The sequence below is a fragment of the Pelecanus crispus genome, chromosome 3, assembly GCF_030463565.1.
Source record: "Pelecanus crispus isolate bPelCri1 chromosome 3, bPelCri1.pri, whole genome shotgun sequence".
NCBI lineage: Eukaryota > Metazoa > Chordata > Aves > Pelecaniformes > Pelecanidae > Pelecanus > Pelecanus crispus.
The window spans coordinates 107,697,686-107,719,075 of NC_134645.1; the positions used below are offsets into that span (position 1 = coordinate 107,697,686).

The 21,390-nt window shown below is 38.2% G+C and overlaps 1 protein-coding gene across 1 annotated transcript in view; it reads left to right on the forward strand.

Annotated features, from left to right (window-relative positions):
• Positions 1-21,390, forward strand: part of CSMD1 (CUB and Sushi multiple domains 1) — a 1,273,929-nt gene that overhangs the window by 937,050 nt on the left and 315,489 nt on the right. The window contains exons 16-17 of the mRNA XM_075708500.1: positions 1,106-1,244; positions 9,921-10,108. Coding sequence (XP_075564615.1) covers positions 1,106-1,244; positions 9,921-10,108 — 327 coding nt within the window. The remainder of the gene's footprint in view (positions 1-1,105; positions 1,245-9,920; positions 10,109-21,390) is intronic.

Below are 21,390 nucleotides of genomic sequence, written 5' to 3' on the forward strand. Positions count from 1 at the left end.
GTCTGCAGATGAGGTAAAACTGGGAGGAGTGGCTGATACACCATGTGCTTGTGCTGCTCTTCAGAGGGACCTTGACAGGCCAGAGAATTGGGCTGAGAGGAAATGACAGGTCCTTCCCCTCTATTCAGCATTGGTGATGCTACGTTGGGAGTGCTGTGTGCAGTCCTGGGATCCCCAGTACAAGAGAGGCATGGATATACTGCAGTGAGTCCAGTGAAGGTTCACAAAGATGATTAAGGACATGAAGCATGTGTCATACAAGAAGAGGCTGAGAGAACTGGGGTTGTCTAGACTGAAGGAGAGGCTCAGGGCTCAGGAAGGATCTTATCAATGTGTGCAAATACCTGATGGGACAGTGTGAAGAAGATGGAGCCATACTCTTCTCAGTGGTATCCACTGACAGGGCAAGAGGCAACGGACAGAAATTGAAATACAAGTAATTCTGTTTAAACATCAGAAAAAACTTTCAGTGTGAGAGTGATCAAACACTGGAACAGATTGCCCAGAGAGGTTGTGGGGTGTCTGCCGTTGGAGGAGGGACATGATCCTAACTGGACATGGTCCTGTGCAGTCTGCTGTAATGAGCAGGGGATGGACTAGATGATTTCCAGAGGTCCCTTCCAACTTTAACTGTTCTATGATTCAATGGAATATTTACAACAATCAGATCCACTGAGATGAATGATTACTCAAAAAGGTATTAGATGGCACAGTACAATGAAAATAATTAACTAGAAATTACTTGGAACAATTTGTCTGATATTTCCACATAAATGTGGAGTCATACTAGAACTAAAAAATAATGATACATTATTTTTTAACAAGAAAATGTGCTTTTCAACACAAGGAAGGCTGGCAGAATCAAGTGCCATGCTCTGTGTATTAAGGTATGTATAGAGTAATAAGCTATGATAAGATATATTGCAGGACTTACGATTCTGAAGAAAACAAAGTGCTCATAACATAATGTAGAAAATTTAGTTGTGTTGTATATTAAACTTATATTTCTGTGCTTTTTAATTTAATTTTTGTAAGGTCTTCGAGTATGTAATATTGTACTAGAAATGCTCTGTATGATACAAGTATACATGCTTTTTTATTTCAGCACCATGTGGTGGACATTTGACAGCATCAAGTGGTGTTATCTTACCACCAGGGTGGCCAGGATATTATAAGGACTCACTTAATTGTGAATGGGTGATTGAAGCGAGACCAGGACATTCCATTAAGATCAGTTTTGACAGGTGAGAATCATAAAGTCAAACAACAAGTAAAGTATGAGCATAAATATTTGTTTTAACATCGAAGAAGAAAAATTTTCTTTAAGAACCCAAACCAGAAAAAGAAATTGCAATGCAACACTGGCAATACTATTCCTCAAGCAGAAAATTAAAGTTTAAAACTATATTTACACTGTCTTTATTTATGTTTTAAACAATTTTCATTAAATGTCTAACTCCTAGCACATAAATAGGGATATCTTTTGGACTTTTGACTACGTTTGTATTCAGGTATGACTATATATTGTCCCTGATGATGACCACGTCTTACTATAAGAGGGCATAATTTTCCAAGGAAAAGAAAAAGATTTGTAAAAGAAGTTCTGAGTATTGTGTGTTTGGGATACATTTTTTTTTCCTCGTTAGGATTTTTTTTTGTTCCAACGTACATTACATATCTAGACAAGTCCATAATACATTGGGTGAGCGATTGGCTGACAGACTGGGCTCAAAGCGTTATAGTAAACGGAGTTACAACAGGCTGGCAGCTAGTCACCAGTGGGGTTCCCCAAGACTCAATTTTAGGGCCAGTGCTCTTTGATGTTTTTATAATTGATCTAGGCACAGGAATTGAATGTACATTAAGTAAGTTTGCTGACGATGCTAAATTAGGAGGAGCTGTGGACTTTCTTGAGGGTAGAGAGTCCTTACAGAGAGATCTCTATAGACTAGAGAGCTGGGCAATCACCAACTGTATGAAATTTAACAAGAGCAAATGAAGGATTCTCTACGTGGGATGGTGTAATCCTGGTTATACATACCAACTGGGGGAAGAGAGCCTGGAGAGCAGCCCCACAGAAAGAGATCTGGCGGTTTGGGTGGATGGCAAGTTGAATATGAGTCAACAGCGTGCCCTGGTAGCCAAAAGGGCCAACCATGTCCTGGGGTGCATCAAGCACAGCATAGCTAGCTGGTCAAGGGAGGTGACTGTCCTACTCTACAGGGCACTGGTGCGGCCCCACCTCGAGTACTGTGTGCAGTTTTGGGTGCCTCAATACAAGAAGGACATCAAACCGTTACAGTGTGTCCAGAGGAGGGCGACCAAGATGGTGGTCTCGAAGGCAAAACTTGAGTCTACAACTCAAGGGGGGCAGCAGAGGGGGAGGTGCTGATCTCCGCTTTCCGGTGACCAGCAATAGGACACGAGGAAATGGAATGAAGCTGTGTCAGGGGAAATTCAGATTGGACATTAGGAAAAGGTTCTTCACTGAGAGGGTGGTTGGTCACTGGAACAGGCTCCCCAGGGAAGTGGGGGACACCAAGACTGTCAAAGTTCAAGAAGTGTCTGGACGATGCTTTTAGTCATATGGTTTAGTTTTAGGTAGTCCTGTGAGGAGCAGGGATTTGGGCTCAATGATCCTTATGGGTCCCTTCCAACTTGAGATACTCTCTGATTCTATGATTCTACTTCAGTGTACATTAACATACTATATGCTAACACAGGGGATATCAGGATTTTGTTTGTTTGGATACTGCAGGTTTCACTGGGATTACTGACACAGAGATCAAAACAAGAAAGAAAAAGATGTCCAGATGTCAGAATACTGTTAAAGGCAAAGCCTTAAACTTCATTTTAAAGTATTATCTAACTGAAATTACCATCCCAATTAATTTGCCAAAATGTTGTGTGAACTTAAATTAGAGATACTGGAATGCACTGGGATTATGTCCATGTGTAGTGTGCATGTTTCTTTTGGAATAATAATCTATTTGTCAAGGGAAATAATTTTCAGCCTAGTCTACCTCTTATGTGGAGTCAGTAGGTAGTGAAAGTGCACTTAGGCACAGGAATGTGAACTGCAGAATGTTTAATACTTTTGTAATTTTTGTGACCTCAATTTTGTCTAACCATACACGTATCTAAAAGAAATGTGAATATTTTCAAAGGAAAAAAGTGCTTAAAAAAAGAAAACAAAATTTTAAAAATCTCCCCCCCGCTTCAAGCATCTTTGTAAAATACGTAAAAAAATATCCATTTGTTCAGGTGTTTGATCTAGATACTAATATCACACTAAAAACTCCATTTGACAAAAAGATGCAAAAGACTACAAAAGACACTGCCTGGAGCTAGGCTGCAGTGGCTTCTATTGTACAGGCCTTCCTGTATTCCTCTGTTACCCAAGGGGAGGCAATAATCTGTGTCTAGTTTCATCTTCACATGGAGTCAACAGTGAAGGGCAAAATTTTTCAGTATCATTCAGCCTTTTGTTTCTAAGAGCAGAAACGAAAAGGAATGAAAATTAATGGAGAGAAGGGCAGAAGAATGTAAAAGTGACTGTTAGTGGGTCAAATCAGAGATCCATCTTGCTCGATATTTTGTTCCTCACAGGGACAAAAACGCAGAATCCTAGGGAAGAGTGCGAGGACCAGATAGGCGTATCTGATATTTCCTCTAAGTACTTCAGTTTGCAACTCCAGACATTTCTGAACTGAAAGATATTTTTTTTTTTTCATGTGCTGTTTCTGCATGTGTCGTTGCCATTGATTTGTTTGTTTCCTTCTTGTACCCATGTAAACTTAACATTCACAACATTCTTCATTTTGGGAAGCTCATTGGAATATCTGTCTCAGACTGAAGTGCCATTGATAGCGGTGGTGGCATATACAGACAAGTTGAACAGCAAGTTGTTAAAGGAGCAGCCACTGCCCAAGCATTCACACACCATTCAGGGAGTCACACTCACACCACCCAAGGCTTTAACTGCTAGGACCCAAGTCCCTTCACAGTGGGCAGCTCCACTGAGCTGACAGGCGCCCCTTTCAACTCCCCACACACTTACTTACTCTCTCAGGCATGTTCTCTCCCCTCAGGCTCGACCCTAAGTTTCCCTGAAGCAGAATCTTCCACACGACGTACGCCAGGCAGATTTATTGAGTGGTACAGTGGTAAATGACAGCACGAGCTGAGTTCCTCCAGAGAGGGACCCTGAACAAAGAAATCCGTGGGCAATTGTACCGTTACAATTTAAGTTCTCCCCTCATGCAATGGTTCAGTCCAATAGCAATATTTGGGTCTGGGGTCTTCTTGTTCTTTATTGGATCCTTTGTCTCCAGGCAAGACATACCTTCTCTTATCTTAATGGATACAGCTTCTGCTAACTGTTGTGGCTACCTGTACCTACCTTATCTTTCCTTTTTGCACTGGTTTCAGGGCCTTCTTTCATGAAGCTAAGTAAGAGTTCAGCATACAGTCATCATATCTAAGTGAAATTTCACAGTTTACAGCCCAAGACTTCAACAGGCCTTGCTACTAACATTTTGTATTAGACTCTGTTGCAGCTAGGTAGTGCCTTCTGCAGCAAAGTCACCAGAGCCATACAGCATTCACCCAGGAGTCCTGAATGAATACAAAGATGAGATGGTTGAACAACTGGAAGTTGTATGTAACTGTAACTTCTTTTAAAACTCTCTTGATACCTGTGAACTTCAGGAACCAGATCCTTTAAGTCTTTCATGGAGAACTAAAGAACTGCATACTGGATGCCCACAATGAAAACTATAACAGAAATGTAGCACTAGTGGAAGCATGGATAAATATGATATACTGAGGAAGTGTCGATATGGCTTTTGTAAAGAAATCTTATCTCAGAAACCTACTGGAATTCTTTCACGGTGTCAGAAAGCATAGAAATACGTCGGATATAGTTTACCTGGCTTTTCAAAATGCAATTTTGTCCTTCGTACCTCACCCTGCAAAGGGCTATTAAAAAGCTGAGCTTCATTTTAATACAAGGAAGGACATTACATGAATAAAAACTTAATTAACAGACGTTACAAGTCTCACAGTGCAATTCTGGGTGTTCTACAGAGATATTTATTATGTTCAAAACGGTTCAGCATGTTCAGAAATGATCTTAAAAAGGAGAAAATTAGACTAATAAATACTAAGTTATTCAGGATATTAAAAACAAGGGAATATTGAAGAATTGCTGAAGATTCTTTCAAGACTGGATAACTGGGCAACAAAATTGTGGGTAGATTAAATAAATGCAAAGTGAATCATATAAGGAAAAAAAAAACACTTTGCCATATAAAAAGATGCATTTTGGACACTGGTCACTGAGCTGCTGGTTCTGGTAACTGAGCAGGTTACTTTGTCGTAGAAGGGGATCAGGTTTGTCAAGGACATTTTGCCCTTGGTGAATCCATGCTGGCTTTTCCCAATCATGTGCTTAATTTGACTTGTAATAGCCCCCAGAAGGATTCGTTCCATAACTTTCTGAGGGACTGAAGTAAGACTGATGGGCCTGTAATTTCCTGGGTCCTCCTTTAAGCACTTCTTGTAGATGGGGGTGACATTAGCCTTCTTCCAGTCTTCTGGGATGTCCCCCGATCTCCACAACTTCTCAAAGATTATGAAAAGCGGCCTTGCAATGACATCAGACAGCTCTCTTAACACCCTAGGGTGGATATTGTCAGGGCCCATCGATTTATAAAGGTCAAACTCCTGTAATATTTCACATACCAACTCTTCCTTTACTGATGGTGAGTCTGTGTTTGCATCAAACTGGATTTTTGTTCCCAAGGCCTGGGGCCCAACAGTGCTGGTAAAGACAGAGGTGGAGAAAGTGTTGAGAACCTCTGCCTTTTCAGCATTGTTGGTGACTAATTCACCTCTCCTGTATAACAGTGGGCCAATATTTTCCTTCTAAGTTTGACATGAACAAGAACCTCCTGGGAATAAAGGTCGTTGTAATGGGTAGCAATTCCTGTAGGAGTTATTTTAAGTTTTCTGTCTCCAGCAAGGGTTTGAAAACCACTGTTGTCATAGAATCATAGAATCACTAAGGTTGGAAAAGACCTTTGTTAAAGGTATTTTCATTTGTTTTGGGTAATTGCCAGTTGCAGAATCATAGAATCATTTAGGTTGGAAAAGACCCTTAAGATCATCAAGTCCAACCATTAACCTAGCACTGCCAAGTCCACCACTAAGCCATGTCCCCAAGCACCACATCTACATGTCTTTTAAATACCTCCAGGGACAGGGACTCAACCACTTCCCTGGGCAGCTTGTTCCAGTGCTTGACTACCCTTTCCGTGAAGAAATGTTTCCTAATATCCAATCTAAACCTCGCCTGGTGCCACTTGAGGCCATTTCCTCTCATCTATCACTTAACCACTTGGGAAGAGAGACCAATACCCACCTCACTACAACCTCCTTTCAGGTAGTTGTAGAGAGCCATAAGGTCTCCCCTCAGCCTCCTCTTCTCCACACTAAGCAACCCCAGTTCCCTCAGCCCCTCCTCATAAGACCTGTGCTCCAGACCCTTCACCAGCTTCGTTGCCCTTCTCTGGACACGCTCCAGCACCTCAATGTCTTTCTTGTACTGAGGGGCCCAAAACTGGACACAGTATTCCAGGTGTGGCCTCACCAGTGCCGAGTACAGGGGCACAATCTCCTCCCTGCTCCTGCTGGCCACACTATTCCTGATACAAGCCAGGATGCTGTTGGCCTTCTTGGCCACCTGGGCACACTGCTGGCTCATGGTCAGCCGGCTGTCGACCAACACCCCCAGGTCCTTTTCAGCCAGGCAGCTTTCCAGCCACTCTTCCCCAAGCCTGTAGCGTTGCATGGGGTTGTTGTGACCCAAGTGCAGGACCCGGCACTTGGCCTTGTTAAACCTCATACAATTGGCCTTGGTCCATCAGTCCAGCCTGTCCAGGTCCCTCTGCAGGGCCATCCTACCCTCCAGCAGATCGACACTCCCACCCAGCTTGGTGTCATCTGCAAACTTACTGAGGGTGCACTCAATCCCCTCATCCAGATCATTGATAAAGATATTAAACAAGGCTGGCCCGAAAACTGAGCCGTGGGGAACGCCGCTCATGACCGGTCGCCAACTGGACTTAACTCCATTTACCACTACTCTCTGGGCTCAGCCACCAACCAGTGTTTTCCCCAGCAAAGAGTACGCCCATCCGAGCCATGAGCTGCCAGCTTCCCAAGGAGAATATTATGGGAGACTGTGTCAAAGGCTTTGCTAAAGTCCAGGTAAATGATGTGCACAGCCTTTCCCCTGTCCAAATCATTTGTAAAGATATTGAACAGAACTGGTCCCAGTACTGAGCCCTGGGGAACACCACTTATGACCAGCTGCCAACTGGATTTAACTCCATTCACCACAACCCTTTGGGCCCGGCCATCCATCCAATTTTTTACTCAGCGAAGACTACACCCATCCAAGTACATGAGCAGCCAGTTTCTCCAGGAGAATGCTGTGGGAAACAGTATCAATGGCTTTACTAAAGTGTAGGTAGACAGCACCCACAGCCTTTCCCTCCTCCAAGGGGGTCGCCTTGTCATGGAAGGAGACCAATAAGGTAAGGTGTATGGTCAGGAGATCATACCGCTCTGCTAAGAAAACTGCAATTGCTGGCTGAGAACACTTTATTCCCGATTAGTTTCCCTCATAAACATAACTGTCAAAATAATTGAACTATTGAATTATTGAATCCATTCATTATGAGTATAAATACAGTATTTAAACCAGTCTAGCAGTATCTGTGTGTTTTCCTCATTCAGCTGAAGGGTAAATCAATGTATAATCTCTGAAGTTACGGAAAGGTACTGAAAAACTGTCAAGTACTTTAGTGATGCCCTCTGTGACTGTCTGTTTTGGTAAATTAAACCTTCCCAGACACAAGAACTCATGTGTTTGTGTGGTTGAATTGTTGAAACAGTCTCTAACATACTTCTTGAGCTTGCCAACTAGCATTCTCTCAAATAATTATCAAGCGTGGTCAGGTGTTAGTGTGGGCAAGCAACCATTCATAATAGTAAATTTGAATAATATCTCCCTGTTTGAGAGGCTAAAGGATGTATTTAATAGTGTGGATGTAGGCCATTCCATGCTAGCTGGCTCCACTGCCGGAGACTGGTCCTGACAGTGCTTAATGTATTAGTAAGCCTGCAAGCCCTGTGTTCCACTGTCAGAGTGGATAGATAACAGTGAAAGCAATCATCTGGATTTTAGCCAGTATATCCAAATAGAGTAGGTCACTTGGTTGAAAGCAACATCAATCTAGAGAGTGTTCTGTGTGAAGAGGAGGGAAAAATATGAAGGGCCTGTCAGTTTCCAAGCAGTCATTAACTCTGATAGTTAAGAAAACAAATGCTCCGATTTCTGAATGTGCTTTTATTTTCAGGGAATCATGAGAGAAGAACTATAGAGACTACTAAATACTTGCTATTACTGGTACTGATGTGTCTGTGAAGATGATTTTACATGACCAGTGCTAATTGGTCTGTAAAATACAATGGCCTGCCTGGGGAATTTGTTCATTTGGTCGTCATTACCTAAAAAAGTATAAAGTTTAATTACACTTTGAAGAAATGTCCCATATATTTCCCCTTTTCCAAATGTTTAATAATTTGCAGTTTTCTTTAATTACAAGAACAGAATTTCTTATCTCCAGACGCACTAAACATGTCCCATATTTTGCAAGAAAGCTTAAGGGCATTCACTTTGAAAAAATAGTTGTATTGCATAGGGGCACAGTTTGTTGCTCTCAGAAGTTGAACTAATAAGCCCTATGGGAACAGAAGAGAAAATCCCAGAACATACAAATTTTTTATACTTGCTGTGAAAGATTAACATGTTATGAAAACAAGAATATTGGGTTTGCAGGCAAATATATTTAGACCAGTACAGATATCTGTCTAATAGCACAAACTTTGTTGACATGAAAATTGATGTGTGCAAGCTTTAGATTCTGCAGTTTGCAAGAGTTTCTGATACAACCACAAACTGTCTTGAAAAGCACCTGATGTGAAAAATGCCAGTCAAAGTTTCATCTACAGAAAGGTTTGAGCTGTTTGATTTAAGAACAACTAATAGTGGATGACTACACACATAGACATCCTTTATGAACTGGAGAAATATTATGTGGTTTAGTGATTAACACAGACTTTGACTCTGCTGTTGATTTTAAAGTTATTTGTTCCTGTAAATCAACTGTCTCATTAGTCTCCTCCTCTTTTTCCATTCTTGTCTATATTATCTGTTTCTTTGACACATTGAGATAAACTAAGGATTTCTGCTTATTATAACTGTAACAAAATTCAAAATGAGGGCTTGATTTAAGTTTAATATTTTTGTACTGCTTTACTTTGTAGAACAAAAATAATTATTTAAAAGTAAAGTAGCGAACTATGTTAGAAAAAAACTTGGGGAAAAAAATTGAACAGTTGAATATGTAAAACAGCTTTTGCCCAATAGCAAATATCAAATAATGAAATTATTGAGATAAAATGATGAAATATTATTGAAGATGTCCAATTATTATTCAGCCTGAGGGCAAGAAATTTCTTGGATATTGCAGTTTTCTTTGAGACAGTAGGCAGTTTTCTACCCAGATTCCCCACTAAATATCTTTCTGAAGCCCAAGTCATATAGTTGATCTGAAGTATATTACATCTGTTACGAATTTTATCTGATACCAGACACAACAAAGCAAGGAAAAATATGCATAAAACCTTCCTTAATTGTTCTCTTCAGTAATATACCAATGGATCCGTAGATATGTAAATTTTTATATGTATGGTATTCTTGATCAGTTACACATGGGTTGAATTTGTGACAGTCAAAGAAAATATCATAGTTTCTCTGCCTACTGGCTGACTTGCATATTCCTTTTCAGATTTCAGACTGAAGTTAATTATGATACTTTGGAAGTCAGAGATGGACCAGCTAACTCGTCACCATTAATTGGAGAATACCATGGAACACAAGCACCCCAGTTCCTTATCAGTACTGGAAATTACATGTATCTGCTGTTCACTACGGACAACAGTCGTTCCAGTGTTGGTTTCCTAATTCACTATGAGAGTAAGTCTGATATTTCTCTGACAGATTTTTATTTAATTTTGAAAATAACATTGAATTTGAAAATGAGCAAATGAATGTGAGCAAATAAACTTCAGTAATTATATTTGTATAAGAACAAATTATGTTTCCTCTATGTTGTACTGACAGATAACTCTGAAACTATTAATTAATTTTGGAATTTTTTTTTTCATGAGTTCTTGTATGTTACTCAGAATGTTTATGGATCTAGGTGTTTAACAAAATGAAGAGTAGTTTTGGAAACTTGCCCTTATGGGTAAAGACATATTGTCCTTTTTTTTGTTTGTGTGTCCTCCCCCCCCACTTTCTCTTTCTCGCTCTTTTTTTCTCTGGTTTTAATGCCCTTTCAGAGTACAGAGCAGAGTTATGCCTTATCCACCATGATTCCAAAATGCAAATAAATGTATATTAATATCTCCCTGTGAAGTATAAAATCATTGTAGTAGCATTTGCTTTTAAATTAGATACATAAAATGACATATATTAAACTGTTTAAAGTCATAGTGATCTTTACATGATAGTATAGGCATTCATTTAAGTAGTGAATAAAGAGAGCTCGTGTTTAGTGTGGTTGTGCTAAACAAATAGCATGTTTTTTATCAATTGTTCTTATCTGGAAACTAACCTGACTGCAGTAAATTTGCTGTCATATTGGATATGGAATGAGTACCTAAACTTATATTTCATAGCTACATCATAACTTGGAAATTCTGCTCAGCTTCTTTTAGCTTTGGCTCAGACATGGTGGTAATGGCTGCACAGACAATAGTATGGTAAACTGCAAGGCTGCTAAATCATGTAAAGGCAAGGAACAGTAGGTAGGTTTCTGCAGGTGTTACATGCAGATGCTCATTTTCCCTGATTATACTAGATCTAAATGTTGCTGTTACATTTTGTAATACAGTCCTTAAATATTTATAATTTTGTGTTTTATTTTAAACCTCCTGTCAGGTAGATGTCTTTTGTTCTGTTAAAAATTAAAACAATTAGTAATAAAATATCTGTGCTACACATTCTTAAAGAGGAAGGTCTAGTTATGAAATTATTTAGAATGATATACATATACTTGCTTCTTAGTTTTGTTGAAAAATTTAGTATCTCACACACACATGACACTAGTTTTTCAGTGCTATTTCTCTAGGTATTCTGATAAAATATAACACTTAGATTTGATTAGTGCACTGTAAACCTTGAAATAGGATTAGATCTTTAACAAGTAAAGATGACGAAAGGCTAATAACTGATCTTCATCTTTTACTTATAGTTCCCATGCATAGAATATTAAAAAAGCCTTTTATATAAAAAACTAATGTATTTCCAAATTTAAAAGTCATAAGAAAAGCTAAAAATTTTGTTTTACAGGCTGTTTCCGAGCACATTGACTCCCTGAATAAAGCACCTTTTTCTGTAGAAGTAACATTTTAAAGAGTGTCTGGTATTATATTTTTGCTTAGAAATGAATGATTCTATGAAATGAAATTAAGAAAAAGAGTAAATGATTTTGAGTTCTCAGTTTAAGGAGTGATATCGTTTATTTTTTGTGAATTATATTTCCCATTAAATAGTTATCTGAAAATTGAATTTCAGTAGGTATTCACAAAAAGCTTAACATGCTTTCTTAGTTACAGACCGCTGTTTCTCTTATGCTTTTATGTCATTGTGAATGACATTCAGCTGGCAGATTAAACATTTAAATTTAAGTGTCAACATAGAACTGTCTAGAGCCTGAGGCTTACATTTTGGGCAATGGACATCTGGTCAATGCAATCAATAGAGTCGATGGAGCAATTCAGTAAAATCTGAATTAGAAACCAGGGGCTATATTTGATTGCATAACTGTGGAGAGTTAGAGTTACTTTAAGTACTAAGCCACTGCATAGAGACTATTGCACCAGAGATTTGGATCTTGGACAAGTCCTTTGCCATGTCTGTCAGTTCCATGGAGACATCCTGGTTATGATAGGATAACACCAGAAAAGTATATTGAGACAACAAAGGAGTACTGAAGGAGCTAGCAGATGTTATGGCAGGACCCCTCTCCATATCTACCAAAGGTGTTGGGAGTCTGGGAAGGTCCCTGCTGACTGGAAGCTAGCCAGTGTTACTCCATTCTACAAAAAGGGGATGAAGGAACACCCAGGGAACTACAGACCTGTTAGTCTTACTTCAGTTCTTGGGAAAATTATGGAGAAGATTGTACTGGGTACTATTGAAAGACTTTTAAAGAATAATGCAATCCTCAGGCAGTGTCAATACAGGTTTACAAAAGGAAAGTCTGGTTTAACTAATCTGATATCCTTCTATGATAAGGTCACCCGCCTAGTGGATGAAGGGAAGGTGGTGGATGTAGATTTTTTGGATTTTAGTAAGGTTGTCCCTCACAGCATCCTTCTGGACAAGTTGTCCAACTGTGGGATGAGTGGGTTCACAGTGTGCTGGGTGAAGAACTGGCAGAAGGGCAGAGCTGAAAGGGTTGTAGTGAATGGGGCTACATCTGGCTGGCAACCAGTCACCAGCAGTGTTCCTTAGAGTTCAATCTAGGGCCAGTTCTGTTCAATATATTTATCAATGATCTAGATGCAGGAGTTGAATGCATCATTAGCAAGTTTGCTGATGATACCAAACTGGGAGGTGCTGTTGACTCCCTTGAGGGACAAGAGTCCTTGCAGAGGGATCTAGATAGATTGGAGCATTGGGCAATCATTAATGGGATGAAATTTAACAGGGCAAAATGCTGGATTCTGCACCTAGGACAGAGTAATGCTGGGCACAAGTATAAAGTGGGAGAGGAGTGGCTGGAGAGCAGCTCTGCAGAAAGGGATTTGGGGGTGCTGCTGGACAACAGGCTCAATATGAGTCAGCCATGTGCCCTGGCAGCCAAGAGGGCAAACTGCATCCCAGGGTGCATCAAACGCACCATAACCAGACAGTCAAAAGAGGTGATTATCCCACGGTATTCAGCATTGGTGAAGCCTCACCTGGAGTACTGTATGCAGTTCTGGGCCCCACAAATTAAGAAGGTCCTTAAATGCATCCAGAGGAAGGCAACAAAGCTGGTGAAAGGGCTGGAAGGAATGTCCTATGAGGAGCCGCTGAGGACTTTGGGCTTGTCTTGTGTGGAGAAAAGGAGGCTGAGGGGCGACCTCATTGCTCTCCACAGCTTCCTGAGGAGGGGAAGTGGAGAGGGAGGTGCTGAGCTCTTCTCCCTGGTATCCAGTGACAGGACACGTGGGAATGGCTCAAAGCTGCACCAGGGGAGGTTTGACTGGACATTAGAAAGCATTTCTTCACTGAGAGGGTGGTCAAACACTGGAACAAGCTTCCTAGAGAGGTGGTCAATGCCCCAAGCCTGTCAGTATTTAAGAGGCATTTGAACAGTGCCCTTAATAACATGCTTTAACTTGGTCAGCCCTGAAGTAGTCAGGTAGTTGGACTAGATGATCATTGCAGGTCCCTGCCAACTGAAATAGTCTATTCTATTCTGGCTATTCTAAAATTTCTCTTCTTGTAACTTTGCTGAATAAATTGTTCCCTAGTTTGCCCTCATTGGTATGATCAGATCTCTTTGGACTATGAAAGGAGCTTAAAGACCAAACAAGCCTATAGACACATCAGTGGAAGCATCTTAAACTGAAATTCAATCTAGCCCGGAATGGCCACAGTATAGGAAAAAAATGCAATATAAACAGAGACTTTTTACCTGTCACCAACTGGAATGGGTATGTCCATATTCACAGCATAAGTTGTACAGAGAAAGCTTGCTAAATACTTCATACCTATGTCAGTGCATTTGCTCCACTAGGCTCCTTAAGCCAGTCACAGCCTCATTGTTTATATTGGTTTCTTCTCACACTAGGTTTCTCACGGAACAAAAATTGTCTCCATGTTGCATTGTGTTGTACATGTTCCTGTAATGCAACAGCAGTTTGTCCCAGAGTCTCCCTTCTCGTGCTAGTCATCATTGGGAGCTCCTGAAGCATTTCTGTAGTGGGTATCAGAAATACGTCCTTCCTTGATCCTTGCCTCTGTACTGACAAGTAGGCATATGCCAGAGGGAAGGTAGTTAGAATAATCAGTAACATGGAAGTACAAAGCAGATTATTTGTTTTCAAAGAACAAAACCAGGTGGAAAGACTCTATGGAGATGCTGAGTATTCTGTCAGGAACAGGGGAGACCAAAACTGTATTTTGATTGCCCTTGTAGGCTTCATTATAGAAGTTGCTAATGTTAAAGATCTCACAACAGAACTTCTATTTGTTTCACATTTCTTCCACTTGTAGAAGAAAAGGCAGTCAATTTCAAATTTTAAGAAAAGTTTCTCATTATTTTCTTTTGAAATTCAAATAACTATCTTATTTGGAAGTGTCATGAAAATCTTCCAATTTTAGTCATAACTTTGAAGATAAATTAAATCACTGAAGTGTGAAACAGAAGGATCTTAATCTTGCTTAAAATAAAAAGCTCAGTATAAGCTATACTGAGTTGCTACGAAGATGGCAGTAATATTCTATTAAGCTAAAATATGTCTGTAATACAGCTTTAATAAAAATGCAACCCCTTAAAGGTACTTCAGATGTGAAGGCAATTTGTTAATTACCTGCCTTAAATGTCTGTAATTCAGCTTTTTGATGATACTTCTAACATGCAAGACAGTGTAGGCCATCTCTTATGAATGTAAGCAAAAAAAAAAATTAATAAAGTTCCCATAATATTCTTTATGTAAAACTACTGATGAAATAGTCAATGCTATCAAGAAAAATTAATCTGTATTCTTTGAACCACCTTGTCTCACACCTCACTTACATCTCCCTGATTTCTCAACTTCCCCTGTTATGTGTGTTTTGGCCTTTTTTTGCAGCTCCTCATTTTTTGAGGTAGATTGTGCAATCTTAGTCTTTTTCTTAAACCAAAACAGATAGAAATACCTTTATCCACATTCCATTAATATAAAACCACCTTTTATTAAGGTATTTTTGAAATTTATCTTTTCTTAAACAAGAAAACATCATTTTCAAAGAAAATTGAGCAATTATTTCTTAAATCCAGATAATTTATTTAAAAGTCTGTGTTTATTTATGGATTAACATTCCCTTCTATGCTAAAATTTATCTGAAAAATGGAACAGAGATCATAGTTATGCATCCAGACAGTAATCATGTACATCAGTATGTATTTGATAAACACTACAGTTTTCCTACATAGTCAGGAAAAATTGTTTAAAGTCAAGTATCACCTATCTTTATAAAATATTCCCTTTTAGATCATTTTAAAAATCTAGTAAAATTAGTGTTGTGATTTTCCTCAAATGAAATGTTACGATAATAAAAAATATAAAGGTAATACTTTATTCATAGTGTATAAAAGTAGGTATTTGTTTAGATTTGGTTTTGGAAAAGAACTTTTTAGATCCACAAATATGCAATCTTCATGGGTTTAACAAACTGCCAACATCATTCAGACAGCCCACAATCACTTTTAGCAAGGATAACATAGAAATAAAATACTTCCTTTCACCTTTTCATTTGAAGAAAAAATAATCCTTGTGAATAGTCTGGATGTGAAGAAAAGATTCATAAAGTTTTCACTGGCAGGACGCACTCACTGGAAAAAGTTTTTGGCATGTTGGGGAAGAACTTTTTGTTTCAGGAGTTGATTTTACTCTGACTAATAAGAAGAACCAGTAGACAGCCTGAATAAGAAAGACGATTTTTTGAAAGTGCCCATGAAATGGCAGAGTTCATGATTCTTAAGAAATGAAAGAATGAGGCAACACAATTGTGGTCAAGTCAATGGTTTTCAGAAATCTAAACTTCACCAAACTTGAGGAATTGGTAGGTGAGTGTTCTTAGGAATGAATTCTGAAAGTCATTTGTAAAAGAGATGATATTAAGGCCCAACAGGAAACTGTTTTTTGGAGAGAAAGAAAAAATACCATCAATTTCTGTAGCTATTTAAATATCCCTTTTAATGATGTGTAAACCAAAAGTTAATAATGTAAATGTTGGATATATTCAAACATCGCTAGAGATGGCCATCAAAGAATAACATAGATCTCTTAGGATAAAATTGGAAAATCCAAAGTACGTATTTGTTACAGAAGCAAGAGACAGAAAGACAGTAACAAAAATATCTATAAATATATTCAAAGTAAGAGGAAAAAATTAAAACCATTACTTAATACAAATTTAAGCAAACGTCAGATGTCACAGGGAAGACTAAACAGTCTGTTTCTGTTTTGCAACATTTACAGAAAAGCTTAATTTTGACCATGTATTTAGCATAATTAAGTGAACATTTACAAGGTAAGAATACAGCATATGGGAAGAGGGTACTACACAATACTGAGATAATTAAACATATTTTGTTCATCAGGGACTGTTCAAATTCCCTGTGCTATACTTAAAGTCAAATCAGAAGCAGTCTTCACTCCACTGAAAACTATGTCTGAAAATTCAAAACTGTAAGGAAGTTTCAAACAATTGCAGAAGGGCACACACCTTTCAAAGAAAGGAGGGGTAAAAAAAAAAAAAATGAGGATCAAGGACATAAGTTTTATCTTCTTATCTTCGCTCTTTAAAGATGCTAGTTTCAAGCTGATAAACAAGGTGATAAGGAACAGATGATTTGTATTTGGTAAGAACAGATTATGTCATGTCAATCTAATTTCTTTCTTAACAGGTTAACTAGTTTTGTAGATTTGGGAATGGAAAGAGAAGGAAACAGCTCTGTGTTGACATTTATAAGGCTTTTAGAAGTCTTCCAGAGAAAATACTGAAATTTGGTCTAGATAAAATTATTACAGGTGAAACAAGCACTTCAGTGAGCACTGGCAAAAGTTGCCCAGAGAGACTGTGGAATCTCCGTACTTGGAGATACTAAAAATGCATCCAGACATGGTCCTGTGCAACCAGCTATAGGTGACCCTGCTTGAGTAGCAGGGTTGGACAAGATGACTTCCAGAGAGGTCCCTTCCAACCTCAACTGTTATGTGATTCTGTGATGCTGTGAACAATTTTGAAAACTTTTATGGAGAGAGCAGCCAGCAATTAAGATTTCACTGTCTAACTCAAATTTGTAGGGATCCTACTGTGATCTGGCCTAGATCCAAAACTATCTGATATTTTTATTAACAATTTTGATGATACTATAAAAAGAACACTTACAAATTCTGAGAATGATTCCCACCTACAATTATAGCAAGCACTATGGTGGAGAGGGTTAGAATTCAAAACAACATAGATGAACTGAAGAAATGGTCTGCCATAAAAAAAGAATAAATACCAAATTCAATAAAGAAACATGCTAAGCATAAATGGGGAAGGAGAAATGACATGCACAAATACAAAATAGAAATACAATAGAAAAGGATATGGTTTTTACACATAAATAATACAGAGAAAAATGTAGCAGTAATGCAAAAAATCAAATCTTCTGGCTGTTGTAGTTAATCATCATCAAAAAAAAAAAAAGAACTACAGAAAAGACAATTTTTGCTTAAAGGACTATTTTATCTAGGACTTGGAAAATAATTATTTCATTTCATTTGATGACCCAAGAGAATATTGTGTCCAGTTTGGGACCCGGTATAAAAAAAGTAGGAGGTTGTTAACATGGAAAACATGACACATATGGAGTCATTGAAAGGTCTCTACTTGTTTAGTCTAGAAAAGGGATGACTTGGCAGGCAGGAGGGAAGGCATGGTAACAGTCTCCTGTGCCTAGTAGCTGGAGCTAGTCCTGGAGTTCAGTCTAGAACTCTGCTAAAATGCCAGTGCTCCCTGTCCACAATGAGCAGGACAGAGGTGACATGATAGTTCTGCCATTCTAAATGATTTCTGTAGCTCATTAATAAAAATAATATGCACCCAAGTGCTCTCCCAAATTTGACTGTTATGTTCTGTCACTTGGAAATACCCTCCACATATTCTTTAGAGAAAGATTTTTTCAACTTTTATATGGAGGAGGAATGAAAAAAGCTCTTGTAATAATAGCACTTCCCTTTCATCCTCTACCCCTGCTTCCACTACATTCACTCTCCCCCTTCTATCTTACCATTTTCAAGCATCTCTGCTTCCCCACCTCCTTTATAACATCATTAATATGTTTGTCTAACATGGATTTTTTAAATCTGTTGGCTGTATCACAGTATTTAGTGATGTTACTATATTTTCTTTTAGTGTCAATAATGTGATAGTAAACAATTCAAATTCAGTCACTCACCGCTACACTCTTAAGAGGTGCTGGAAGAACACCGAGACTAAATGTGTAAGCAGGCTTGCAGTTCTTTGAGGCTAATTTACCCTTGTAAAATTATAGGGAGGCATTTCTGGCCACTTGAGCTATATCTGATCCAGTAAGTTAGAAACTCTTGAGTCTTGGCTTCAGTCTTGCAGTCATTCTTACAGTTTAAGCATTGATTGCATCCCTTGCATGATTTTGACCCACGCCAGCTAACGTTGTGCCCTACAGTACCTGGACATAGTTCTAGGAATAACTTCAGCTGCACACTGTTCTCAAAAGGCAACAGTCTTATTTAAGGTGGGCAAGATTTTATCTGTATGAAAGTTAGCTGAGTCATGCTTTGAAATCGGTGCCAGAGAATGGGCCCTGCCCTAATTTAATTGTGTGGCCTCTGGTTCTGATTCTTGGAACTGCATTCTGACAAGCAAGCACCTATTCTAGTTCTTTAAAAAAAATACTCATTTTTCAAAGCAAAGATAATTTACACTATTCTCCCTTAATTGTTAGAATGAGCCTGCCTATAGGATCAACTCTTTTATTAGGCAATATTTTTCTCTTACTGTCCAAAAAATTGCTTCTGTCATCTGCCTTATTGATGTTCTGGATGATTCTATCCTGATGGCAAATGGCACTCTAGCTTCAATCTGAAACACTTCCATTTTTCAAAACATTTTTGAGATTCATTGAATAACACAACAACTGCTTCATAGCTAGCATGAATAGGCAACATAGTGGTTATGGCACACAGTCCTGTTTTGCTTTCTGTTTTTCTTAACAGATTTTCTTCACCCATTTTGGGCAATGAGCATTCTTTAGACAACCTCTTAGCAATCTTAGATTTTAATATTCCATTTTTGTAATGATTTTAACTATTTGATCTGTGAAGGGAAAAGTACAGGTGTGTAATATATATATGTAGCATATAAAAGTGTATAGCTGCCATATGCTTCATGCATTACAGCAACAAATTAATTTCCTCTTCAGAGATCTAATGGGATCTAATGATTAAACCAGTTTCTAAAAATCACTTATATTTCTAAGTGTTTGCAAAATATGCATTTTAATAATCAATGAAGCATCTAATATACGTAATAACAATAGGTTGATAAATGTTTGATGAAATGTCAATACTGACAGAGTGGTTTTTGAGGATGACTGTCCATATTTTTCAATTATTCAGTGATGTAGAAAATATTTATTTGTAAGTTTGTTGTTTACTTTGGATTGTGTGTTATGTTCCTTTGAAAAGAGAATGATTAAATTGTAGGATAGAATTATCTGCTTATATAATTCCTACTGCTACATGGAGTGAAGTGGAGGGAGCATTTTTTGAGGGAGCTACTGAGCATGCTCTTGAGAAATACTGCATTATGCAGGGTGGTAGAGAAAAGACATGGTTTTCACCCAGACTTTAATCTTACATTTACTGAGCCAATTGTTATGAATAGTATTAAATGAACTCTTTCCAACCATGAGCCCAAAATTTATCACTCTGGTGCCAGAATTTCTCATATATAGTTTAATATTGTCTTTTTGTAGTCAGGATTCTCAGTACTGCCCATTATTAAGCCTGTCTTATGTTATCTCCTATGAAAAAAAAAAACCCAAATCTTTGTCCAAAGAAGCAAAGAAAAATTACTTCTTTTCAGCTATGTTTATGATTGCTAAACCTTACATAGTGAATATTTTCCCCTGAGAAAGAAGCTCTATTGCCTGAGCTGACTTTAATTTATACAGCACTGCTATTTCAATTAGGAACTTGGAAGTTCATAGGGTTGCTACAGCTTTTGGTCTCCTTGCAAAAATATGAAAACATAGTCAATGTAATCTAGAGTTATCATTTCAAAAAGAAACTGATCAATTTACCTGTTATATACAACTCAGAATCCCAAAGCAGTTGATGTGTTGAGGCAGGGGTGGAAGAGTGCCCTAAGAGGAAGGAATTTTAAGAGCGCTACTGTGGATCTCCATCTACTCTAACATACCTGAAAACATGAAGTATAGTTTTTCTGAAAAAAAAAAAAAAAAAAAATGCGTATCAAAGTTAAAATTTCATACACAATTAATATTTATTTAGGGCACATACAGTGCAGAGCATTATAGACTTAAAAGGGTTCTTTGAATCTATATTAAGCAACTTAAGCCAGGTGAAGGGAATCTAAAAATGCACTGTGTCAGCTAACATTGTACATTGGCATTAAAAGCATGCAATCAAGTCTAGAAGAAACTCATTCATCTAGAATTTAAGTATGGCAGGGATACCTCATGAAAACTAGATCATAAGCTTTCAAATCTGAATTCTAACTGAGATATAAGAATAGCTGGAGGGTACAAGGGATATATCTCTGTGCAAACTAGAGTTATTATTTATGATATTTTTGTTTGTAGTCCTGCTTCCAACCCTCATATCTGTAATTCTAAAACCTTTACTTTGTGTCCTGATAAATCATTTTTTTCCTTAGTTTTGAACTGTTTCTACTTTGTTCCTAAGGTTGTGTGGTAGTTCTGGATAAATAAAGCAGGGTAAAAGCAGTAAACTGAGAGTACAACTTCCTCAGAAACAGACACACAGGCAGCTGAGAGGACCAGCACTTTCAGGATGTGTTTAGAGGGCTAAGGGGCTAAGAAATGCATAACACCCTGCTACAGAGAATTTTGTGCTGTCAGCAGTTGGCTTTGAGAAAGGAACTTCTTTGGCAAAAAGTAGACTAGAGAGAGTCATGGTAGAAATTCAGGTCACCTGTGAGGAAGCACATAAAATCTTTAAAGACCTCAGGAGAACTAATCTTGCTCAAGGCTCTCACAGCATCTATGAGTGATGAAATCACCCATATGAAATCTTGCCAACTTACAGTGTTCTTTGCAACCCAGCACCAAAATACTGAAATTCATGTAAAAAATAATGTGAAAATACTTAAGTTAATGCAATGGGTACCAGAGCTTTTAGGTGGATATTTCTAGATTTTATCCCAAAAGCCAGCAAGGAATTTTAAAATCAGAAGTCCAGTGATATTTAAACAGA